The 23101-nt window shown below is 54.0% G+C and overlaps 2 protein-coding genes across 3 annotated transcripts in view; one reads left to right on the top strand and one right to left on the bottom strand.

The window, feature by feature from the left end:
• Positions 1–23101, top strand: part of RPL3 (ribosomal protein L3) — a 61564-nt gene that overhangs the window by 25303 nt on the left and 13160 nt on the right. The gene's annotated exons all lie outside the window — the stretch shown is intronic.
• Positions 1448–22842, bottom strand: SYNGR1 (synaptogyrin 1). 2 transcript variants are annotated; one of them, XM_063322462.1, is made up of 4 exons: positions 22639–22842; positions 10308–10545; positions 8678–8823; positions 1448–6243 (listed from the first exon to the last, which is right to left on the bottom strand). In XM_063322462.1, the coding sequence occupies exons 1-4, from the start codon at positions 22735–22737 to the stop codon at positions 6025–6027; spliced, it is 702 nt and encodes a 233-aa protein (XP_063178532.1). In that variant the 5' UTR covers positions 22738–22842; the 3' UTR covers positions 1448–6024. The 2 variants fall into 2 exon arrangements, with proteins under 2 accessions (XP_063178532.1, XP_063178533.1); XM_063322463.1 differs by lacking the exon at positions 1448–6243 and adding an exon at positions 6250–7480.

The following is a 23101-nucleotide window of genomic DNA, read 5'->3' as shown; positions in this document are numbered from 1 at the left end:
GGTGAAGGCTGGGCCCAGAAAAGAAAGTATTTTTGGCAAGGCTTGCAGGAGGTGATGGGGGTGAGGGGGAAAGGGTCTCTGACAGAGACAGCTTTGCCGCACTCGCTCTGCTCCTACCACAGGCCATTACAGAAAGGGGTGGTGGAGGGGGGTGGCGTTGCAAGTCCTCACGCAGCTCCACCCCAAGCTCTCCACAGCTGCCTCTACCAACTTCAGCCTGATGCTTCCCACAGGCGCAAATGCCCTGATGCTTCTTGCTCCCCTGCAGGCCACTATTTCCAGGTAGGCTGGAGTGGCAAAGAACTAGAGATAGAGCAGTAGAGAGAACAAGCATTAAGGAAAGAGAGCTGGAAATAGCACCTTCTTTCCCCCAGGACCCTCTGGAGAGTTGGAGAGCCAACGTGGAGAGCTACAGCCAGGGGAGGATGGAATGGTGAGGGAGTGCCGATCCCCCTGGGAGAGAGCCAAATCCCACGCAAAAGAGAGTTTGTACAGAGCTTTAGGCCAGTTGGGCTTTTGAGGGAGGGAAATTGTGTTGTTTCAGTTGTGCCAAAGCATCTGATTTTGTCGAATTTCGGGATATGCTAAAAAAAGTCTCATCTCCTGGAGTCCCGGGATTATGTGAACTTTTTTTACAAAAACAACTTGATAATAGAATTATGTTTCTAGATGTCATGGCTGCAGGGAGAAGCTTCAAAACATGACTCATAAGAGCTTAAAATACCAGAAAGCAAAATCAAACGCGATTTGAAATGATTAGAAGAAACAAACAAACTGGTTATGTTGGAGTCTTATTCATCTTAAAGGCTTGCTTTTGGCAACGTTTTGTCTCACCAGTCACCAACTCCACCTGTCACCAACGCAGACATTTGCTTTTCTGTGGGCGTGATACCTCCACACCACTTCCACCCCCAAAGCTGGCACTGTAGGAAGGGTCTTTGTCCTAACAAAGACTAATCAAGAAACGGATGGGTCTGTCAACACTTTGCATACAATTTGAGGTGAAGGTACAGTGCGTGTGTGCTCAGTTGTGTCCCAAAGAGGGGTGACAGTCTGGAGGACGGGACAGAGCCCACTCGCCATCATGTGCCTCTGCTCACTGTCCTCAAGCTGCACAGGGGTTGGGAAATGTGATACTTGGGTACTCAGGTGACAGGCTCATTAAAAGGGGATGAGAAGGAAGCTTTACCTAAGCATCATCACGGGAGGGGATTCTGAATTTTATTTTTATTGCAGAGCCCATTGAGATGAGATCTTTTTTAATGGTGGGCTACTAATTACTGACACCCGCTCAGTGCCCTCACAGCTATTGTTTCCCGGTATTTATGTTTTGAAAATGCGTACCATGCCAGACAGCCGAGCGATGGTCACACATAGATGAACAGAGGTACAGACACTTCAAAGTAATGAACAGATCTGCTTCCCTGGGCATGGAAATACTGATGTTTATTTTCATATAGGTTTGTATCCTACGTTTCTCTATGTCCCCCCACCTCCACACCTCCTGCAGCCAGATGCCGTTCACAATGAGAGTCCTCTTCCAATATGGCATGTCCAGCTCCTTCTCATTTTCCTACTGATTAGGTAAGAGACACTTGATGGTGTGTGTGATCCGAAACTTAGGCCAAGCGAAACAAGCAACCATTATCTCCCCCTGAAATACCTATCTCAATAACTTCTTTAGGTCTCTCTCCTCTCTTCAAGCCCCCGATTGCCACCAAACTTGCCGGACGGCTGTGCAGGAACACAGGAGCTGTGCTCTTGTAGCAAACCCATCTTAAAAAAAAGCCATCCCTCCCCAAAGAAGAAAATCCAGACCATATTTTTACCTTTTTTTTTTCCATATAGTTTGGTTATTTTGAACGTCATAACTTTATTGAGACACCAGTAGTTACCACCTTCACTTTGTTAACCACAAATATATAGGACATTGTAAACACAGGTGCCGAGGTGGCGGGGTTCACTGTAGTCGGATTTTGGAACAGAGAGGGGCGAGGGGCGGAGGGGTGAAGGGACACTCGGGCTTAGACAAGACCACTCAGGGGATCCTGTATGCGGCAGGCCATCCGTGAGTCATCGTATATACGTATATATGTATAGCTTTATATTATACATCTTTTTAAATATATATATATAATATATATACTATACACAGGCAGTAATGCGGCAGGGGAAGGGGCAGGGCAGCCCAGGTGGTGTTACGGATGCCACGCAAGCAGTTGTCTGGATGGATGGATGGTTTGGACTTGCTGCATGAGGTGGCCTCGCTGGGCTCCTTGCCTTGTACCTGCTCTGGGGACCGGAGCGGAGACTCCTCCTGTGGGAACCACCCCGCCATGCTGCCTTCCCGGGTCCTCCCAAGTGCTCCTCACCAGGGTGCAGGGACAAAGACGCCTCCTCCCCTGAGGGAACTGCCAGGAATAACGCGGAGGGGAAGGGTGTGTGATGAGGTGATGAACAGCGTGGTGGGGGACGTGGGTGAGTCGGGGATGGAGACACGTCAGGAGGCTGAAGCCACAGATGGAATTGGGGCAAAGTTCCATCATCCCTTTGCCCTTCACAGCCCCTGCTTGCACAAAACAGTCCCTTACTTGGGGGCTTCATGAGATAAGAAGACATCAAGGGGCTACTGCTCCCAACAGGGGATGCGTAATCCTCTGTAATCCGGACAAATGGCAGAGGGGGAAGAAAGCCGCCTTATCGTTTTGCTTATACAGCCTTCCCTCTGATCTCCTAATCCCTGGAGTGGGGCTGATCTCACCCACGTTTGGGATCTAAAAGGGACATGTTCCAGCCAGCTGCTCGGGTCTTGCCTGATGATCACCAGAAATAGGCAGCACCTTATCAGAAGCGCCTAAGATAAGATAATCAACCCTTTGGGTAGGTCCCTATCTCTCATCAGCTGCAGAACCAGCCAAATGCCACTGGAAATTGCATTTGAAAGAGCTACGTGCAAACAAGGAGAGTCCCACCCCCAGGTCTGTCACCACCAACCCTCCACTGCAAAGGCTGAAAGCACATCAACCCAGGGAGAGCATGTCTTCTCCCAGGAGCAAAAGCAAGAAGTCTCCCAAATATCTCCTGTTGTAGAGTCCCCTGCCACGCTAATGCCTTTCCTATGACACAAAGCAAGGAGGAAAGGGACAGAGATGGGCAGTAACTCAGGATGAAGCCACCTGGCTCATGTCTCTCTGAAGTGCTGACGGGGAGGCTCATTCCCACCTCAAGCGCACCGGAGCCCATCAGCTGGTTACACGAGGGAAGCAAGCCAAAGAGGATAAAGAAAAGCTTGCTCATTAGCCAGCCCCAAATGGTGTTTAGCCGTCTACGTAACTCTGATGGGAGAAGCGGCATGTAAGATGCTCCTGTGCTACACCCCAAAACAGAGCCCCGGGCAGACCCCCCAAGTATGGTCCGTACCTCTCCTCATGCGCCTGGTCCCTCACCCCCTCACTGAGGAGTGGGGACAGGTGATGGCAAAAAGTACAACACATTTTTGTGCTGAGGGCTGGTTATTTATAGCCGCCTCCTTGCCTTAGTTTCCCCCACCCACCCACAACAAAAGCACGAAGGATGACACAGATGAGTCTGGGTGAGTACAACTCGTTTTTCTCCTCCACCTCGTCATTCGTTCTTTCCTCTCCCCTGGTGGCAGAGACGGACTGGAGGGAGCTCCCCCCACAGCCACAGACATAACGAACCCCTCTCAATAAAGTAACCCCCTCCCAAGCCTAAATATTAGGCTAAGCCCACAGAAGAAGAAGCCCGAGGGGCTTCCCTCCAAAAAATACCCCTCCTATTTACAGTATTGCTTTCGCTCACAGCCACAGAGCAAGAGATGTGTGCCCAGTCCCTCCTGATGCGCCCACGGGGATAGCTGGTCCCCCTCTCCCGTCCTCCCCCGTGGTTAACCACCAGCAATGCAGGGCAAACCACAGGGAGGACAAGCCACGGGGACAGCCACCGGCAGCACAAGTCTGCTGGTAGGAGCAGGTAGAAACAATGCCTATATACAGCGGAGAACAACTGCCCCCCTTCCCTCTTGGGGCCTGCAGCTCTAGGGCTTCCACCCCTTCCCTATCGCTGTGGGGCAGCTGGAGAGGAGTCACGCTGGGAGGAGAGGAAGGACTGGTAACCTCTGTGTCCTCCAGATGGGATGTTCCCACAGCCACAGGCCAGATCCATGTCCCATCCTCCTGACTCCTAAGGGTGCTACTGGGAATAGGCTGGACTCTCAGGGGGAGCACCTATGGACTTTGGATCTGCTCCTGATCTCTGCTGCTGGGGCCAGTGTTGCATGGAGCAGGGTGGCTGCCTGGGGGATGGAGCTTCTCGCTGCTGCAAGGCATACCCTGCTGCTTGTGCTCTGAGAGATGTCTGTGCTGGGGAGAATTGTCTAGGTGGCTATTGCTGAATTATTTCCTTATTTCCCTTTAGGGACCATCTTCACACATAGACCTTACTTCTGTCCTGGAATAAAGAGTGTGCTTCCACAGCTATGTCTTTACTTGAAGCAAAATCATGAGGAGTGTGGAATGATGTCCATACGAGCTCTATCTGAGAGTCACTACTGCCACCTAGGTGAGGCTTTAAAGACAGCCAGGATCTGAGGTGCTGCAGAAGATGCACTAAGGTATAGTCTACGCAAAGTACAGTAAGACCAGTTTCCAGAGAGCTCTCTGGCCCCAACCAGTTCTCTGCACATCAAGACCTCCTCCCCATCTGAGTAGGAAGTAAAACACAGCCGCGGGGGGCAGGACCCTTCCCTGCTTGGTTGCACCCCTGTGCAGGAGTCAGATGCACACCGGCTGTCCCAGCAGCGGTATTTCTTTCCAGGGGGAGTCCTGCTCCATTCCTGTGTGCCACAAAGATGGTATCAGCAAGACGCTTTGCAGTGTGGTAGCAGAGGAACAGAGGAGGGTTCAGCAGGACCTGAGGAGCGAAACGTTTTCTTCTCTTCCTCCTCCCCAGGGTGAAATGGCAAAGTTTTCCTCTCCCCCCTTGAACCAGCCCAGCTGGGGATGAGGGCTCTCAAGGCCCCCTAGAAGCCCACCTCCTCCATCCTTCCTCTCGCAGGGACTGCGCCTAGAGGCCAGGGACTGAGCGTGGCATCCTCCTGCATCACCAAACACTGGTCTGAGAAGACTGACTTCTCAGAACAAAGGACGTACAGGTGAGGGGAACCACCTCCGCCACAGTCCAAGGAGGCTGGGGAAGGAATGACTCTCATGGCACTGCCCCTCTGCTCTGCCGAGTCTCTTGCTGCAACCTACAGACCTGCCTGTGGTTTTTTGATTGTACCTGCAAATATTCCTCCCTCCCTTCCCATTTTACCTCTTTGTGCTCCCCCTCCCCAATACAACTTCTTCCCAAACCCTCTAAAAATAAAGCACCCCTCTCTCACTAGTGCATGGCAGAGAAAAGCCTCCTTGTCTTTGGATGGGGAACACCATTCCCGTTCCCATCAAGCCCCCCCTCCACCCTCGCACGCCTGCATGCTGGCTCCAACACCGTCCCCCTCCCTGAGCCACCAGGCCCTCCAGCCCAATTCGGATGCTGACACACCTACTCCAGCCTTTAGCGACACCGTCTCTCCTAGGAAGGTCCCTGGTCCCTCTCACTCCTTCCTTTCTACCTGCAACACCCTCTCCCCTGCCCTGCTGGTGCCATCGTCCCTCTCCTGCCCACTGGCCAGACCCACCGGCCCTCCGCAGCAAAGCAGGAGGGAGAAGAGGGAAGGAGGGACCTTCCTGTCACAATGCGGTGACAGATTTTGGAAGAATTTGGTTCTGGCAGGTAGTTTTGGGAGGGAGAAGAAGGAAGAGGTGATGGGGAAACCTTTTTTCTCTTTTTTTTTCCTTTTTTAAAAACGATAAATAAAAACAGATGACCCAGAAGGCTGGAGCATAGCTGAGAGCCACCTCTTGTGCCACTACGCACGTGTCTGGTTTGTGCCTCGGCTTTCTGCCGGCAGTGGGAAAGGGGGCAGAAGGGAAAGGGGAAAGGAAAAGGGGCATCGGTGGCTCAGTAGTTCTGCGTTTGGTACCCCTGTGTCTCGGTGTCGAAAGCATCTGCCGGAGGGGGCTGCTGGTAGGTCCCCACCGCATCTGTAGCATCCTCCTCGTTCGTGTAGGGAGCATAAGGCATGCCGGAGTCCTGGCTTGGGTCCATGTAGTCCTGGGAGAAGAGGGCCGAGTCGGCACCCAGCCGGAAACGCTGATACGCCAGGAATGCCTGGCCCACCTTTAAGGGAGGAGGTGGAGGGAAGGGAAGCAAAGAGGGGAGAGGAGAAAGAGATGGGGGGGGGGAACGTACCGAGAAAGAGAAACAAACAAAAGTGGGGTTAGTAGTGGTTACGGATTAGTGTGCGAGGCCCGCCTGGCAGACTGCCGGTGAAACGCCCCCGAGAGCATGGAGATTCAGGCTGCCCCACAGAAGGCATGATCCCGCCGGCAGAGAAGAGGGCTGGGCAGGGATGGCTGGAAGCCCAGGTGGCCGCGTGCAGCCCACCGGGCCTCCCTGCTGTCTCTGGGGTCTGCTGGGCACCTCCTGCCCGGCGGTGGGGTTTCAGCGACGTGGCACAGGTCGCAAAGGCTCAGCTGGCATGTGGTTATCCCATTCAGCCCCTCCGGATCCTGGGAAGGCACTCTGCCTCAGCATCACCGCAGAAGGTTCATCTGCCAGGCTGGAGAGCAGGATTTGACCCAGCGTAGCGAGGTAGCGGTAACCCCCCATAACCCCTTCACCGACCAACATCCGCATGGTGCAGCACAGACCTTGGGAAGAAGCAGCAGGAGGCAAGGCAGCTGCTTCCCAGACCAGGGGTCGGTTAGCAAGCGTACTGCTGCCTCCTGCCCCAGGCCCTGCAGACAGGACACCCTTCGGTGGACTGCGGGAGGCTGGGCACAGGGTTCAGAATCACAGAACTCCAGCAGGCATGGCTCGTTGTCCCAGAGCATCCCTGATAGAGGTGAGCAGTCTAGCAGGTGACGGGAGGAGAGGGTTTTGGGGAATGAGGGCTGGGAGGAAACGGAGGAGATAAAGTGGTGGGGGCAGAGGGCATCTCCTGGCTGAAGTATTAGGTCTGAGCAGTCATCAAAAGAAAGGCACAGCGGTGTTACGCAGCATTAGTTAGGGTGCGGGTGAGGGAGAGAAGGGAGCAGAGGAGGAGGAGAAGAAATTGCCAGTTCCAACTCCCCACAGGGAGATCCCCCGTTCAGTGGACAACCTCACTCCAGTTCAATGGCCCATGTCTTCCCACCCCGTGCCCTGCAGTGACCACACACCCATGGTCGGTGCGTTGGAACGGTCTCTGCTCGGTAACCTCCTCCAGCTGCCTCCCTCCGCTCCTTCCCCCAAATTCCCCCATCAGCAAGGGGCACTAAGGCAGCAAGGACGGGGAGCTGGGGAACAGGGTGTTGTACTCTTCCTGAAAAGTAATGTCTCTGAGTCTCCGGAAAGCCAGAAAGGTGAGGGAGCCCTGTGAGGAGAGAGAGGGGTGTGGGGAGGAGAATCAGTAAGGAAGAGCAAACCCGAGCGTTTGATTGAAATAAAAACCCCAAGGAAGCTGGGGAGGAGCATCCTATTTAGCCACTCGCAAGCCTGCGCATCGGGGAGGACCACTGCAGGTGGTGGCACCTCAGAAAGGGTCCCGAGGGACCTCTTGCAAAAGCCTTGCTCCTTGTCACACTTTCTGCTGGAGCCTGCAAGGGGGTTTTGGCAGCACTCGAGTGCAGGACACAGCTAGTGGGGGACACACACACGCTGCTGTCCCTTGCCCCCGCTTGGTGTCACCTTGGCGAGGGTGCTGGCTCCACAACTCTTTGCAGCCCCCCTTCCTCTCTGACAGCTTTGTGGTCTTACAGGACCCTTCCTATCCATCCTCCGCCCAGCGTTAAGGTCTATAGGGAGAGGACAAGACAAAGCCACAAGGACTTATGCATGGAGACTGGCCTAAAATGCTTTGCTGTCTGGCATTATCCTGTCACTTCAGATAAAAATCACTCTGGCTTGGTGCTTTCAGAGATGAGAGGAAATCGTGGGGGATATTTATATTGCACACCACAGTTTTTCCAGGAAACTAGTGATAAAGAACTGCTGGGGAAAGGGCAGTCTTAGGAGATGGCACCATCACCTTCCTAAGAGGCAAGATGCAGTGAGGCAGTGCTGCAGTCATGGGTGCAGAGGGAGAGCCCAGAGGGACAACGATCGATCGCCGCCTCTCGTGGCCACTGATGACATTTCACGTGATGGGAGCAAAGCGGCAAAGCAGGGAGGGAGATGGGTGCAACCCCCTGCCTGGAGCTCCCTTCTCCACTTAGTGTCTGTGAGCAGAAAATGCTGTTAAAGTCCTCTGACAGACAGGGAAAATGATGCTTGAGGAGCTGGCTTGTCCAAGGTCATATTAGAGGTTTGTCAAGGACAATCCTTACTGGGATATGGGACCGTCTTTCCCATTGTGCTTACTAATGCTCTAGCACCCTCTTCCATGTAAGTTTTTGAGTCCTTGTTTCCCAAGTTTACGTCCCAGCCACGTCCCCTCCTGCTTTTCCTTCTCAGAAGCCACGTCAACTGAGATCTCAGTGGGAATCACTCTTAGCCAGTCACATGCCATTTCCCACGTGCTAATACAGTGCAGAGGACACTTGATCCAACATCATGGCTGCTGTATACTCACCCAGGTGAAGATGGAGAAGAACGAGAACGTGATGGCTGCTCGGGCTGCATCCCCTCCCTCATTCATTGGGTTGTCCTCTTCTTTTGAAGCTTGCCACTGGTTGGTCAGAAAGCAGAAGCCAACGAACCAGAGGAATGCCCAAAAGGCTGGGATGGACCACCACCAGCATGCCAAAGGAGGAGGGGAGAGACATCAAGAAGGTATGTGTGAACAAAACATAAAAACATCACGTTTCTCTGGAAACTTCAACCCTACCAGCGTGTTGCAGACTGGGCCAACTCTGACTGTGCAGCCTGTCTAAGCCAAAGCGAGCTGGCAGGCTCGCTGACAGCTAAATTGTCAAGGTGACGATAGGTGTCTGCAGACAGTATCTCAGGAGAGTTCATTTGCTTGTGTTTGGATTGATCACACGACTTGCATTTGGCCTTGGGAGGGAGCCTGAAGGGCTTCCAGTGCAGGAGCGATCACCTGGGCTCTCTGAAACAGCCACTGCTTCGCAGCCCTGTCCTGCAAGGACAAGCGAAGAGCAATTCCTTCCAAGGGAGCTGCAGAAGAGTGGGAAGCAGCCGGCCTGCAGTTGCACAGAGACCGGGTTTTGCTCAGGACAGCACGGGCTAAAGGGACTCAGACCGAGGAAAGGTGCTGAAGGATCGTTAACACGCTGCACCCCCGGGAAAGGGGTGAAGGTAGGGGGGAGCCCCGAGTCCAGACTGGCAGCTGGTGGGGAGGAGTGGGATTCGCCCTCTCTGCCAGGTGCAGCCAGATACCCGGCAGCGAGGGAAATGGGCATTCCTACGTGGCAGCGAAACAGGGCTCAGCCCTTCCCCTTCTCGTTAGCTGTACACAGGACTGCTAGCCAAGGGGCTAACCGTGAACAAACTTGCATGCCAAAAGTCCTAAACAAGTTCAGATGCTGCACCTGATTCTGCCCTCGCTCCATTCGTGGCCTCTTTGACAAACTGTGGGGGGACCCTGATGTGGAGAAGTTTGCCTGTATGGCCAGAGTAAGCCAGGAGAGGGACTCGGGGTCACAGCACGAGAGCAAAGCGCCTCCTCATGACGCTGCTGACTGGTGTTATACATGCACGTACACATGCACCGTCACTCTGTCTGTCACTTCTGCACACTACTGGGGGTGGAGAGATGTGACTATAAGTTAGAATAAGCCTTGGGGCTGGATGGAGTCCTGCACAGCTATTCTCATGGGGAGTGCCAGGTAACCTAGGAGGACTGGTTTAGTCAGCCTGCATGAAACCCTCAACGTTTGGTTTTTTCTATATTAAAATATATAGGGTTCAATGACCTGGAGCTGGAAAAGAAGGAAGTACTATCTCCAGAGGCATCAACACTTGGCCTTAGCAAGCACAAGCATGCAGGGAGGCAAAACCTGCTGGTCCTCAAGGGCTCCCTGAGCTACACCTATGGCGAACAGCTGAGAGGCATCAGCCAGATTGGCTGAGAAGAAGAGAAAGGGACAGAAAAGGAGAGAGAGAGAGAAAGCCTGAGAGAGTAAGGAACCCAAAGACCTCCCTGCTAGCAGGGACCTGGCCTGCAAGGTGACAGAAGCTCCCTCCCTCTCCCTTTCCAGCAGAGGAGAGGGGCACTGCACCCAACTGTCCAGGAAGCTTACCCGAGACTCCGATGTCCGAGAGCACTGCCTTCTTGCGGTCCTTGACGCTGCTGATCTGCGGGAAGTAGGCATCCAGGGCCAGGTAAAGAAGGCAGCTGAGGAAGGCGAGGACACCCACGGTAATGCCATAGTTGCAGGCATTGCGATTGCGGTTGAAAATGCAGTGCTCTTGTGTCTCGTCCAGGCGGTTCACGTATCCTTCATTGACAATGGAGCCGAACACCACGATGGAGAACACCTGGCGGGGAGGGAGGCAGAAGACACATCAGGGCAAGCCCCATCTCTCTGGACCAGCGTGAAGGAGCAGAGCTTTGCAGGGGTCAGACACCCTTCAGAGGCACCTCTCTGCTCAGCTGAGCTCCTGTCCCGCTGCCTTGCCTGGGCTGAAGCCACAGGGAATTTACTGGGGAGATGGTCTCATTTTATTTCTGAGGATTAACTTAAAATAGGACACTTTTAGATTGAGCCTTTTTATCCATCTGATCTAAAGGAATGTAAAGCAGTTGCAATCTGGAGTAAGGGTGGGTTCCCACAGGCACACAGGGAGGCGACATGGACGGTAAACTGCAATATGGTTTTGGTGTGGGTGCCTGCGTACAAGGGCTCCAAGTAGTGGAAATCCTCTTAGTCTGCACTTATTCTCCCACCCACTCCTTTCCCTTCTAGGAATTCATTGTCTCTGCCACGCATTTGTTCACTAATTTTATCTATCCAGCTACTACGCTCTTTTCCCCATCTACCCTCCCACAATCCACAGTCCTGCTTGCTCTGCAGCTCCATTCTGCCGGGCTCCCACTCTCCCCACCTCCCCGCACGTCACACACCTCTTTCCACCAGTTTTCCATCAGCCCAGCCCATGACACCACTTATCCTTCTGCCCACTCACCCATACGCTGACACCCTCCAACCTTCCCCACGGATTTCACAGGCAAAATATCCCCTCTTCAGGTCCACCTGGCAGGGCCACCATGAGTCCTCCCTACTTGTCACCGCCACTGCCGCTGCATGTTACTTTAAATCAGGTAGAATTAAGGGTGAGTCCAGGTAGAAATGCCATAATCCGCAGTTGCTGGTCTAATCTTCGCTCACGGGCTTAGCCTTCATCACCTGCCACAAGGCTGTCCCTCTTTGACACAGCAGGTTCACCACAGCAGAGAACTAGTTACAGCAACCCCAGTCCTGCATCTCACATAAAGAGCTTCCCCTCGCAGCCCCAGGAGAAAGAGAAGACTGAGGCAGCACGTACAGATTTTAATTTGCAGGGCATTTTCAGACCCTCAGTGGGAGCAGCCCATCTACAGGCTGCCTGCGAGGGCCCCAGGCAGACGGGAAATGGGACCTCAAGCATGGGGTGAATATACATATGACGCGCACTAGGACGTCACGGGGACACTCTGCTAGCCTGGGAGTTGTCTGTGCAACAGGAGCCTGGCACCCTTGGAACCACCACCCAGTCCCCGAGGAGAAGCAGCACACAAGAAGATGAGGTGGCCAAGTCTCCTGTGGGAAGTGGAGGTAGGTCGAGGGTTTGCTAGGTGGATCAGAAGGACCCCAGTACCACTTAACCCAACCGAGCAACAGAAGAGGACACGGCAGGCAACCTAGAAAGTGGAGAAACAGCTTTGTGAGTGCAGGAAAGTTAACTGTTTATTAATGCCAACCCAGTACACCATCTGTCATCAGTGGGGTTGGATGTCTGAGACCCAAAGCACAGACCTCTCCTATTTGACCTGTAGCATCAAGAACCAGAGCAAGAACCTTATTCACAGTCCCCAATAGCCCTTGGGTAGATATTCAACGCTGACCTCCTCCGTTGCAGCTGCCAAACTCTAACAAGTATCCACTGACACCGATATTATTTTTTCACCCCAAGGCTCATAATTGGGTCACACTAGGGTTGCTGAGATTTGGCATATTTTTGACACACTAGAGGAAACTAAAAAAGCTTAGGTGCTCCTAAGTGTGGGAACTGTATGGGTTCTCTGCAAGTTCACAAGAGCTTTTTAAGCTTGGAAGTAAAACAACTCAGTTGTCCTCCTCCTTCTTCTTCTTGAAAATGGAGATTGATCATACTTCACAGAAATTGCCCGTGAACATTAAACAAAAATCTCTTCTGCCTAAAGCAAAGGTCTGGTCTTCAAAATTTCATCCTGAGTGGTTTGGAAAGCAGCAAAATTGCACACAATTACAGCCAGGCTTTTTCAGCGTGAAGCCTCGCACACCTTCACAACAGGCTGGGCCGCCAGGTCTGCCTAGGACCATTGGCAGTAACACCGTGTTCCTCTAACCTGAGGGGGAGCTGACAGACTCCTGAAGTGACATCCCAATGCGAGGCTGTGACCAGCGCCGACGCTGCCACCTGAGGTACCAACCTCCATGTATTGGGATTACAAAGCGGGTGCCCCGTTTTCCATCAGATAGAAAGCGTATCCTGTCTCCTCTTTGGAAAATGAGAAACAGCCTCAAGAGTGGCGTAGTCTGGTGTTCAGTTTTGGTTTAGGGCTCAAAACTGGCAAAATGTCAATTCCCTGAGTCAGGTCAAGCCTTTCAACGCGCTGTATTGCGAGTCTCCGCTTACTCATTTGGGATGAATGAACTTCTGTAATGGCCCCTCCCCAGAGACACCTCTGTTTACTCTGCTCATATCCTGATACGCATCTTCCCTCTGCTCTTATCTTTGGGTTTGCTGCTGGCCTGGAAGAGCTCTCATCTGTGAGCGAAAGAAGCAGAAAAATTCCTTTTTGCATTTGTTCTTTCATACCTTTTTATGCTGGCACACCGTAAAGACACAGCTCAGAGTCATGAAACCAGAGGGACATCTCCCTCTCCCCAGTTTTCAAGCAGAGGTGGCATTCCTAACTTCCTTTCTCCATCTTCAGTCAGCCAAGATGCCACAACTCCTCTCCTATGACGAGAAACCTGTTTGGCAGCTTGGAGGTGCCCAAGGTATGATTTACTGGCAAGCATCTGATTTAAGGTATCTTAGGAGTTTTTTTGGGAAGATTCCACTACGGGTACTCTCACTCATGAGATGAACAAGTCACTGCAGATGCTTATCTTCTGTGTGCTAAAACAGCCACCCCAAAGTACTCTCTGTCCTTAGGAAAGCTTTCTACGGACCAAAGCACAGTAGCTTAAGGGATGTCACCTTTTCTCCGTGTTTTCCTCACCACTGGCATCACCTCTGGCCCATGCTCCGCTCCCCGGCGCTGCGGAGAGGGCAAAGTCAGTGGCAGTGGAGAGGGCTTGCTCCCTTTGCCAGCCTACCACCGCCCTCACGGCACAGCAAAACGCCGTGAGGATTTGCCGTGCACAGAGGCCTTGAGCTGGACTGGGTAACACCGACCGGGCAAGAACGGGCAGGCTCCAACCAGAGGTTTCAGACTGACAGGCAGGGCTGGACGGCAGGAGAAGAGGCAATCACCGCTGCCGCCAACAGCCAGCATCACCCATTTTATCGCCATGATGTCTGAACCCAGAAACTGTTGCAACAGGTGCACAGACAATTTTCTAGAAAAAAAAAAATAAAAATAACAATTATGAGAGCCCAGATCTTGCAGCCCTCAAGAGAAACTGTTGCACACTTAATCCACGGCAGCTATTTCTTGTGGGGAAGGGGGCGGGTGGGTGGAAGCTCACTGACGTAGCAAATCATCTTAGAAAGAGCAAGTATTTTGTATTTCCTTGATTTCACAATCCATGCCCGGGCAGAGATGATCCAGGCAGCAGGTGCAGTATGAATGCTGCCTGGATTATAAGCAAAGCACCAAGTTTGCAAGGATGAAGCATTTACGTTCCCATCACATCTGCAGCACTTCTGAAGAAATGCCAGCTACCAGCAGCCCTGGCACAAGCCTCCTGCCCCTCTGCATTACTGCTGCTTTGGCATGGTGAATCTCTTCTGCCCGTTTGGCATGGTGAATCCTCGATGAACAAAGTCTTGCCTACAGCCACTGATAAAATGGTCCAACATACACACCCAGCTGCGAAGAGGAGGCGAGGAGAAGATGGCCAGAGACTTCTCCTGACTGAGCACCAAGATGCAGGGAGGTGACCTGTCAGAAGGCAGACAGGAGGTGGGCGCAAAGCGCTGCATCCCGATGCTCCCAAACACAGCCCATCCTTCTGCTCTGCGGAGGGAGATCATTAGCCGCTCTCCTACGCTTGGCGATGAAAACCATCCATCCATCCCCAGCTTTGTGCGGCTCAGTGGCCTCATTTCTTCAGCAAGGCTGTTTAAGTCAGTTCACAGGTCTTGAAGTAACTAGATTTTTAGGTTGAGAGGGTTTCCTTAAGCCTCCAACAGCAACATTAATTGGGCAGGTGTGTGGCCCGTCTGGAGGCACGCATTTAATAAGCAGTAATATATTCGGCTATGCTCAAAAAAAGGGACAGAAAACAGCAGGTGGAGAAGATCTGACCAACCTAGCGTTGCCGCTGGGACCCGGCTTTTCTCAACTTCACCGCTCCTTAAACATCGCACCCACACAGGTTCTTGCAATGATTTTCCGAGACTTTGTTTTCACCAAAAAGCTCCAAGACACCAAGCAAAGACCAGCGCCAGGCACTTTGCAAAGCTGAGAGAGACAGAGCAAGCTGCCGAAAGACGAGCAAAATGCAACGTAATGCTATGCACCGCGGGGAGGAGACGGGGAGAGCCTGAGAGTTTCCCTGTCCGAGTTTCTCAAGGGGCTCCTGCTGGCCATTACGGGCATGCCAGGGCTCAGTACAGCAAGAAAAGTGAAAAACAGGTAAAAGGCTGCATCCCACTATAAAAGACCTTTTGGGTTTTTTTTCTCACTGAACTGGGTGATTGGATTTTGCCAGAGGCAAAGGCGAGAGATGAACCCTCCGGTCCCTCCCCACCTCCCCGCTGCAGGCTCAGCCCCGCAGAAAGCCAAGGCGAAACCTCCTGAGCATCATGTGAGGCTTTCCACCACGCTGCCCATCCCCAGCCCTGCATCAGACGCTCCTGAGCATCATGTGATGGAGCCGCAGCACGGCCAGCCTCCGGTGGTACACCAGGATTTTCCTGCACCTCATCCCAGGAGTCTGTCACGCTGCCTCCTGACTTCATCCCCGAGATCCCCAGGATGGTCATCGCAGCGATGAGGCTGAGGAGGGTTTCTGTCGAGCCGCCTGCTTGGGCTCACTGCGGTGCCCTCCGGTCACAGGCTCTGTCGCACTGCATGTTCCCTCTCCCTCTCACAAACCCCCTTTTTATTCTATTAGAGAGAAGAAATAGTTTGGTCACATAATATTCCTCGCGGGACTTCAAATCAAATCCACCTCGGGCAGAACGAAGCAATAACCTCTTTCTGTGTCTGATCTGGTAATGACCAGGAATAAATCTGTTTAAAAAGAAAGCAAGAGCGAGGGAGAGTGCAAACGATAAACTGGCAGAGATGATCTGGCTTTCATTTTCATTCAGCCACTCGCAAATGGAGTCTCTGGAAAGCTTTGGAGAGCCCTGCACATTATTATTATTATTATCATCATTAGATCTACTTGTATTTAGTTCATTTTGAAGGAAACATATGCAGCTTTTGATATGCATGGGACTGGCAGCTTGGAAACAGGCAGTCTCTATTTATTCCCTCCAGCCGGCACCACGCAGGCAGCGAACGACTCCTGCCCACGGTCTCGACGGCGTGTCTGAGCCCTGTGCGGGGGCAGGAGGGGCCCAGCCTCCCCGTACCCATTTGTACCCGATTCCCCTGAGCTTTGGACTGGGGAAGAGCCCAGGTATGCCAGCACCTCCCTCCCAGCTCACCCCACTGGCCAGTAGCCACATGGCACCAGCTCCCCAGCCAGGGCTGAGCCGGAGCAGGTGATGGAGGGGAGAAAGGCTCCGCATCCCTAATTCCTGCCACGGGATCTGGGACAGGCCTTCCTGGCCAGTCAGCTTGTTTTTTCACACATGGCTTGGCAGCCGGCAGGCCGACCATTAACCCTTCCGCCTTCCACCAGACCCGTGCTTGGGAGCCTGGGTTGATCTTCCCCATGCAACAGACCAAGCCCTGGGTGATGCTGGAGCACCCCGGAAGCCAGCGGCCGGGAAGCCTCCGATGGCAGCCAGGCTCTGGCTGAGCAGCCATGCGTGCCTCCCCAGAGAGGGAAGAAGAGCTTTCCTGTGGGAAAGGGCCCACTGGTGAAAGAGGTGGCTGTGTCCTAGAGAGTGACTTCAGCAAGCTCCATCCAGTCCTGCAGGTCTCACAGTTTTCCCGTGGTCAAACAGCATCTGCTGTCCCACCGCTACTAGTGACAACTCCCCACGGCCACACCACCATGGTGCTATCCAGGTCCTTCTGTGCTTTCCAGATGGTCCCTACATCACTAGGTCGGTGCTTAGCGAAGTGACCACCCAAAAGTCGCATCTTTTTCCACGAGGAAGTCACACTAGTCCTCTCTGCTGCCTTGTCTTGCCACAAATGTTTGCCTTAGCCATGTCTCATCACCATGCAGTTTCTCCGTTCCTCACCTGTGTGCCTCTCCCGATTTGAAATATCAGATTACATATGATTATCTTATTTGTTTGCTCATATTTCTGACTGCCTTTAGTCCCTATGGGCTATTTCTCAGATTTTTATCTGCAAATGCCATTAATGAGAGATTTGTTCCTGCTCCAAGATCTTTCCTGGAAATGTTATGCTGGAAACAACACGACCTACTGTATCCAAACCCGAATCACCCCATGTCTCCGCACATCTATTGCTTGTTTTCCGACATGGCCTCTCACCCAATCCCAGTGACAGCGATTCCCAAAAAAACGCTTTGAAGCTAACCCAAGGAAGGGGATCCCACGAAGAACCATACCTAGGCCTTGACTCAAAGCACATGCTTTCAACCGCCGTGTTTCTTTCATCGTGTACCAAAGCATCTCGCAAGCACGCAGCCAGCGAGCATGGTGGCTGGGGCAAAGATCACGCAGGGGAGCAGAGGCAGAGGGCACAAGCTATCGTCCACGAATACAGGGAACATCTCGGCTAAATTTAGCTGGGACAGAAAGAAGGCGGAGGCTGCAGCTGGTTTCAAACTAACATGGCCACTGGCTCTAAGGCTCAGTTTAATTGCCACCACAAGCCCACAATGGGTGCCCCTTCTGTACAGCGAAGGGTGGTGTGGGGGGAAGAGGCAAGGGGTATCCTAAGTCAGACATCAGCGTGGTGACCCACTGGCAAGGCAGGAGACGGGGCTCCCTGCCGCGCTGGGGCTTGTCTCCATCCTCCAGCTTGCAGGCACCAGCCCATCGTGGCGAGGCCAGGGACATGGTTCCTGTCCTTCACCTGCCTTGCCTGCTCAGCTGGAGCTGCCTGGGATGGGACATGCCTGCAGAGACAGAGGACAGCACTTCCCATCCCAGGTGGAATCGTCTGCGTGCTCCCACCAGCCAGGGGACGTGGTGGCAAGGGCAGCCGGTGATGGAGGAGCAGATGGAGGGCAGGCAGCGCCTCTCCTCACTGGGCCTCCCTCCGGAGGGGCAATGCCCTTGGCGTGAGAGAGAGATTTGGTGTCTCAATCTGTGTGGCAAGTTTTAATGAGCAGCTTTGCCTGCGCAGCTGCGGTTGGAAATGCTCTCACCCGAGCCACCTAGCTGGGCCTGCTTCCAAAAAGTGAGTTCCTTTTGCCTTGTTAGGCCTTTACATCGAGCAGCGCTTCGCTTTCTCCAGCGAGCAGGTTTCCAAGCAGTCGTGAGCACCTAGAACAACCTGTTTCAATTAGCATTTTACTTATTTATGGAGCCAGTGCGCTACATCCAACGCCCACGGGTCGCAAAAGGAGCCTCCCAGCTCCCCCGCGCCGGCTGCGGAAAGCACCGTGGGTCAGGGTGCGATGGGATTACACAGGGATGTGCCCACGCTCGCCTGCTTTATGGCAAGAAGGATCCCGGAGCCGTGCAGCTCCAGCTCGGTGTGGGTCACCCAGCTCCACCATCTCCAGCTGTAGCTCCACTATCTCCAGCTGTGGGGTCACCTAAGCGGGGTGAAAGCAGGTTTATATGGCAGGGTGGTGTCATGGCTTCAGTTGGGATGGAGCTAACTTTTGTATTAGCAGCTGGTGTAGCGCTATGTTTGGGATTTGGGGTGGGAAATACTTTTGATAGCGCACTGGTGGTGTTAGTTGTTGCTGAGCTCTCAAGGCCTTTTCTGCTCCTCACACCACCCCACCAGCAAGCAAGCTGGGGGGGGCACAAGAAGTTGGGAGGGGACACAGCTGGGACAGCTGACCCCAACAGACCAAAGGGATATTCCATACCATGTGACGACATGCTCAGTATATAAAGCTGGCGGAAGAAGGAGGAAGGGGGGGGATGTTCAGAGTGATGGTGTTTGTCTTCCCAAGTAACCCATTCCACGTGATGGAGTCCTCCCTGCTTTCCTGGAGATGGCTGAACTGCCAATGGGAAGTGGTCAATGAATTCCTTGTCTTGCTTTGTTTGTGCACGCGGCTTTTGGTCTACCTATTAAACTGCCTTTATCTCAGCCCACGCGGGGTTTTTCCTCACTTTTACTCTTCCGATTCTCTCCCCCATCCAAACAGGGGGGAGTGAGTGAGCAGCTGCATGGTTCTAAGCTGCTGGCTGGGGTTAAACCATGGCAAAAAACCCACCTGTACACCCATGTCCCATCTACTGTAGGGCACCAGCTGTGCGATGCAGCTCAGCTCAGAGCACATCTCTGTGTTGCAGACGGTGGCAAGTGAAGGGGCATGGCATGGAGCAATGCCGTGAAAGACCAGGAGTCAGAGTAAATGCCAGCCACCCGTCATAAACAGGGCCAGATGCTTGTCTTCCCTTGACCGCCACTAGGAATAGGGAGGGAGTTGTTCTGCCCTTCCCCACAGAGAGGTGGGGAAGCCTCCGGGATCTTCCAGCAGTGCGTTGCTTTCGTTGTGCATGCCTCAGTCCAGCCAGGCTGGACAAGTCCCTTCATTGCAAGATCTAGATGCCCTTGGAGGCACCCTCAGCAGAGATGCTGAGGAGGGACTGCTCCGTAGGGCTGCCTCCCTGCACTACAAGGTGCTGTTTCCTCCAGGCAAGTGTATCTGGGGCAGGCAGGCAGCAGAGAAATGGCTCACGCTGAGGCTCAACATCCAAAGCTGACATGGGCGCTCCACAGGACCACCACCACTTGCCAGCACCCATGCCAGCCAACCTTTCTGTAGGGAGAAGCATACTTATTCTGCTGCGCCTGACCTCCAAAGCACCCAAGAAACCTGAGCTGCCTCACAACACTGTCACGGTAGACAGACGCTCCAGAATTGCTAACCTCTTTCCATAGCTTAGCATCCTCCTTGTCAAACCCATCCCACCTCCTCCTCAGCAAGGAGCAACATAAATAACCTTCAGTCACCCTGTCTGCTCCTGATCCTGCAGCTCTCCCTGGAGATTTGCTGCCATCTCAGCTGGGTTGCAAACTCCATGGGCAGGAGCCAGTTTTGCTGCCTGTTGGTAGAAAGCCATACGCACCTCCGTGCCATCATAAAGTCTGCTAAAAGGCATCATGACCTGAGTACAAGGTCACCGCCTGGGGAAGCGATCACGAGAATTTCTGCTCTCAGTGAAAGCTCATCACGTGAAATGGTCTGAAAGGAGTCTCCAGCTCGCCATGGGGAGACGATGGACCACCCACGCCCACGAGCAGGATAAAGGCAAATGAGATCTCAGGAGATGGCAGGCAAGGTGCTTCCAGTGCATGCCAGAGGGGGTGAACGGAAGGACTCTCTCAGAGACCATGGGGAGGGAGAGCCCTTCGCCACCAGAAGAGTTTAGAGCCTGGCCATAGAAAAGCTAAGTGTGGATGCGATCGCAGTCTATAAATACACCCAGGGGAAAACACCAGGGAGGGGAAAGCGCCATTTAAACTGAAGGGCACAAGAGCAAAAGGATAAAAACCCAGCCACAAATAGATTTACAGTGGAAGGCCTCGACCATCAGAGTTGCTGAACCCTCTCCCAGAGGGAGTGAGAAGGGCAAAAAAACCATGAATTAGTCTTTTTCCAGCAACGTTCAACAAATTTATGGAAGGGTCCATAAAGGGTTTCATGCTTGTGATAGCCTGAGATAGGACTTCAGTGCCCATGAGGACCCCTCTTGGTCTCAAGTTTAGGAAAAAAAAAAACAAACAAAACCACAACTAAATATCTGGAGTGAGCTTGTGGCTCCCTGGCTTTGCACAGGGAGAAAAGCCCCGGAAGAGAGACATGACTAAGCCGGTGTAAAAGCAGAAGGAACTCATATTTCGGGAGAGAAGAGGTGCACGCGTAGCCTTGTGATGGCCAGGCCAGCCTCCCTTGCTGGACACTGACCTGGAGCACCTCCAGCTCCTGCAAAAGGACTTTAATTTCCACGGCCAAGCGAAGTGCCTGGGGTAAATCCCGTCCTGTCCTCTGTCAAGGTCAGACCGGCAGCAGGGAAACAGAGCGGGGTCCCAAGGAGATGCCGGTCCCCGGGAAGCGGTCCTTGCCTGGGGAGACCTTGCAGGGCGCAGAGCTGAGCTCGGAGAGCGAGCCAACAGCGTCTGAGATACTCTGAAGCAGAGTAGGTGCCTAATTAAAAAATAAACATATTTCCTGTCCTCTCTCCCTCACCTGGTGCCTTTGGGAAGCCAAAATCCTGCAGTGCTTGGATGAGGGGGGGGGAAGGGAAAAAAAATCACCAGACCGAGAGGGAGAAAGAGGAAATTCTGCCACAGAGATTAGCAGCGGGAGAGCCTTTGTAGGTCACATCACGTCCATCATTCCCAGGCACGCAGGCTGGCTCAGCTCCAGCCGGCCAGGCGCAGGGGGCACCCGTACCCCCTCGCTCGGTGGCCAGCGGCAGCCCCGGCACGGCCAAGCCCGCTCCCGGAGTGATGTGCCGTACTGTAAACAAACCCGGGCAGATGGACGGATGGACGGACAGACCTCCTGCATTAATCACCTCCTCAGCTGTCTCGGGGCTCTCCAGCCGCCCTCCGAGTCACGTCACCCAGAGAGGACATCATCCACCCGCCCGGCCAGGAGCACAAGGGCTGCCTCCCCGCTGCCTCCCCACTGCCAACAGCAGCAGGCCACCTTCCCTTTCCCTCCTCATTTCCCCCGCCTGGCACTGCTTTTATTTTATTTTCCCAAAGCCAGCCTGACGCCTCTCCTCCTTGCTCCGGTGCGCATGTGTCTCCTCTGCTCCCTCTCCCTGCCCTCCCTTCCCCGCTCCCAGACGAGACCTCAATCTCTTCCCCGCCGGCTTGGTGCTGCAGCTCTCGCTCCCTTAATCCCAATGACCTTCTTGCAGGGGCAGCCATGGGATCGGCGTCACGGGAAGAGGGAGAGACCTTCCCCCCGGCACCCCGCGCCTTCCCCACCGCCCTCCTGAGACCCCCCCCTTTTCCCCTCACAAATTATGGAGGGGAAAGCATTACAGGGAAAGGAGGTTGTTGGGGGGAGAGGATGAGGATAAAATGCAGAGTGACGTCCAGAGCCCTCACAACTCGCTCCGGCACGGACAGAGCCCAGCACCCCCAAACCCGGACCCGCTGGGGAGCCACGCCAGGACTGCAGCATTGCCCCAGCTCCCCTCCCTGTCCCCCCCATCCCGCTGCCTCCCTGCACCCACCATAAACCCACCGGCACGGGAGGGTGGGGAAAGACCCACCACCACCCCCCAAACAGCAGATATGGAGACGGGGTCAGGGCCCAACCTGGCTCACCCCGTGCCTCCCCAGGGAAGAAACCCCAAACCAGAGTGCTCTCACCCCATATGGCTCTATATCTATATGGCCCTACGTCCATACACACAGATAATAACGTACATATGGCTGTGCATCTGTGTGTGCACACATGTATGTGGATATACATGGAAATATATACATAAGGAGATACATAAACCCAGAGAGAGGTCCGTATATCTGACCATACATGCATACATTTACAGAGATCCAGCCATAAATGCTCATGGAGGCGTATACATATATATATATATCTATCTGTGCGCGCGCAGATCTAGAGGTGTGGAGATGTACCAACGGACGTATATGCATATCTATATGTGCGGACACATATGCACGCACAAGCATATATAAAATATATAGTAATGAAGATATAATACATAATAACACATCATATATGAAATATAATAGGATGCAGTGGTGTATAACACATAACGTAATGATTTTATATATATTTAAATATATATATATATGTAGGCAGGTACGTAGAGAGGTCGGGGCCGCTGGCGGCCGCCCGCCCCGCAGGGAGCCCCGCTCCCCCCGCAGCCCGGCGGGACGCCCCCGCGCCCCGCTGGCGGTGCCGCTGGCGGTGCCGGTGGCAGCCCCCGGTGCCGGCGGGTCCTTACCCATGAGACGAGCCGCAGGAGGGTGTGCGGCTGCCGGATGAAGGCGTGCGGGTCGAAGGCGCCGCCGGCTTTGCCCGCTCCGAAGGCGCCCCCGTCCATGGCGGCGCGGGGGTGGGCGGGAGGCGGGCGGGGGGCTCGGCGGGCGGTGCCGGGCTGCGCCGAGCCGTGCCGGGCTGCGCCGAGCCGAGCCGAGCCGAGCCGAGCCGAGCCGAGCCCTGCCTGGCAGCCCGGCGGCGGCGACGAGCCGCGCGCTTCCGCCCACGGGGACGCGCCGCGGCGGGAGCGCGCACCCCCCACCTCCCCCCCCCACCCCCGACTCCGTCCGCCACCGCCACATCGCGGCGGGGAGGAGCGGGCATGTCTCGGGGGGGAGGTGTGGGGTGTCCGTGGGGCAGGAGTGTGGGGTGCTTTGGTGGGGGGGGGGAGGTGGAGGGCACGGCGAGTGCAGCATGGGGGGGGCGCT

The sequence above is a fragment of the Chroicocephalus ridibundus genome, chromosome 1, assembly GCF_963924245.1.
Source record: "Chroicocephalus ridibundus chromosome 1, bChrRid1.1, whole genome shotgun sequence".
NCBI classification, from domain to species: Eukaryota; Metazoa; Chordata; class Aves; order Charadriiformes; family Laridae; genus Chroicocephalus; species Chroicocephalus ridibundus.
The sequence above is the reverse complement of the archived record's forward strand: the minus strand, read 5'-3'. Positions and strand labels throughout refer to the sequence as shown.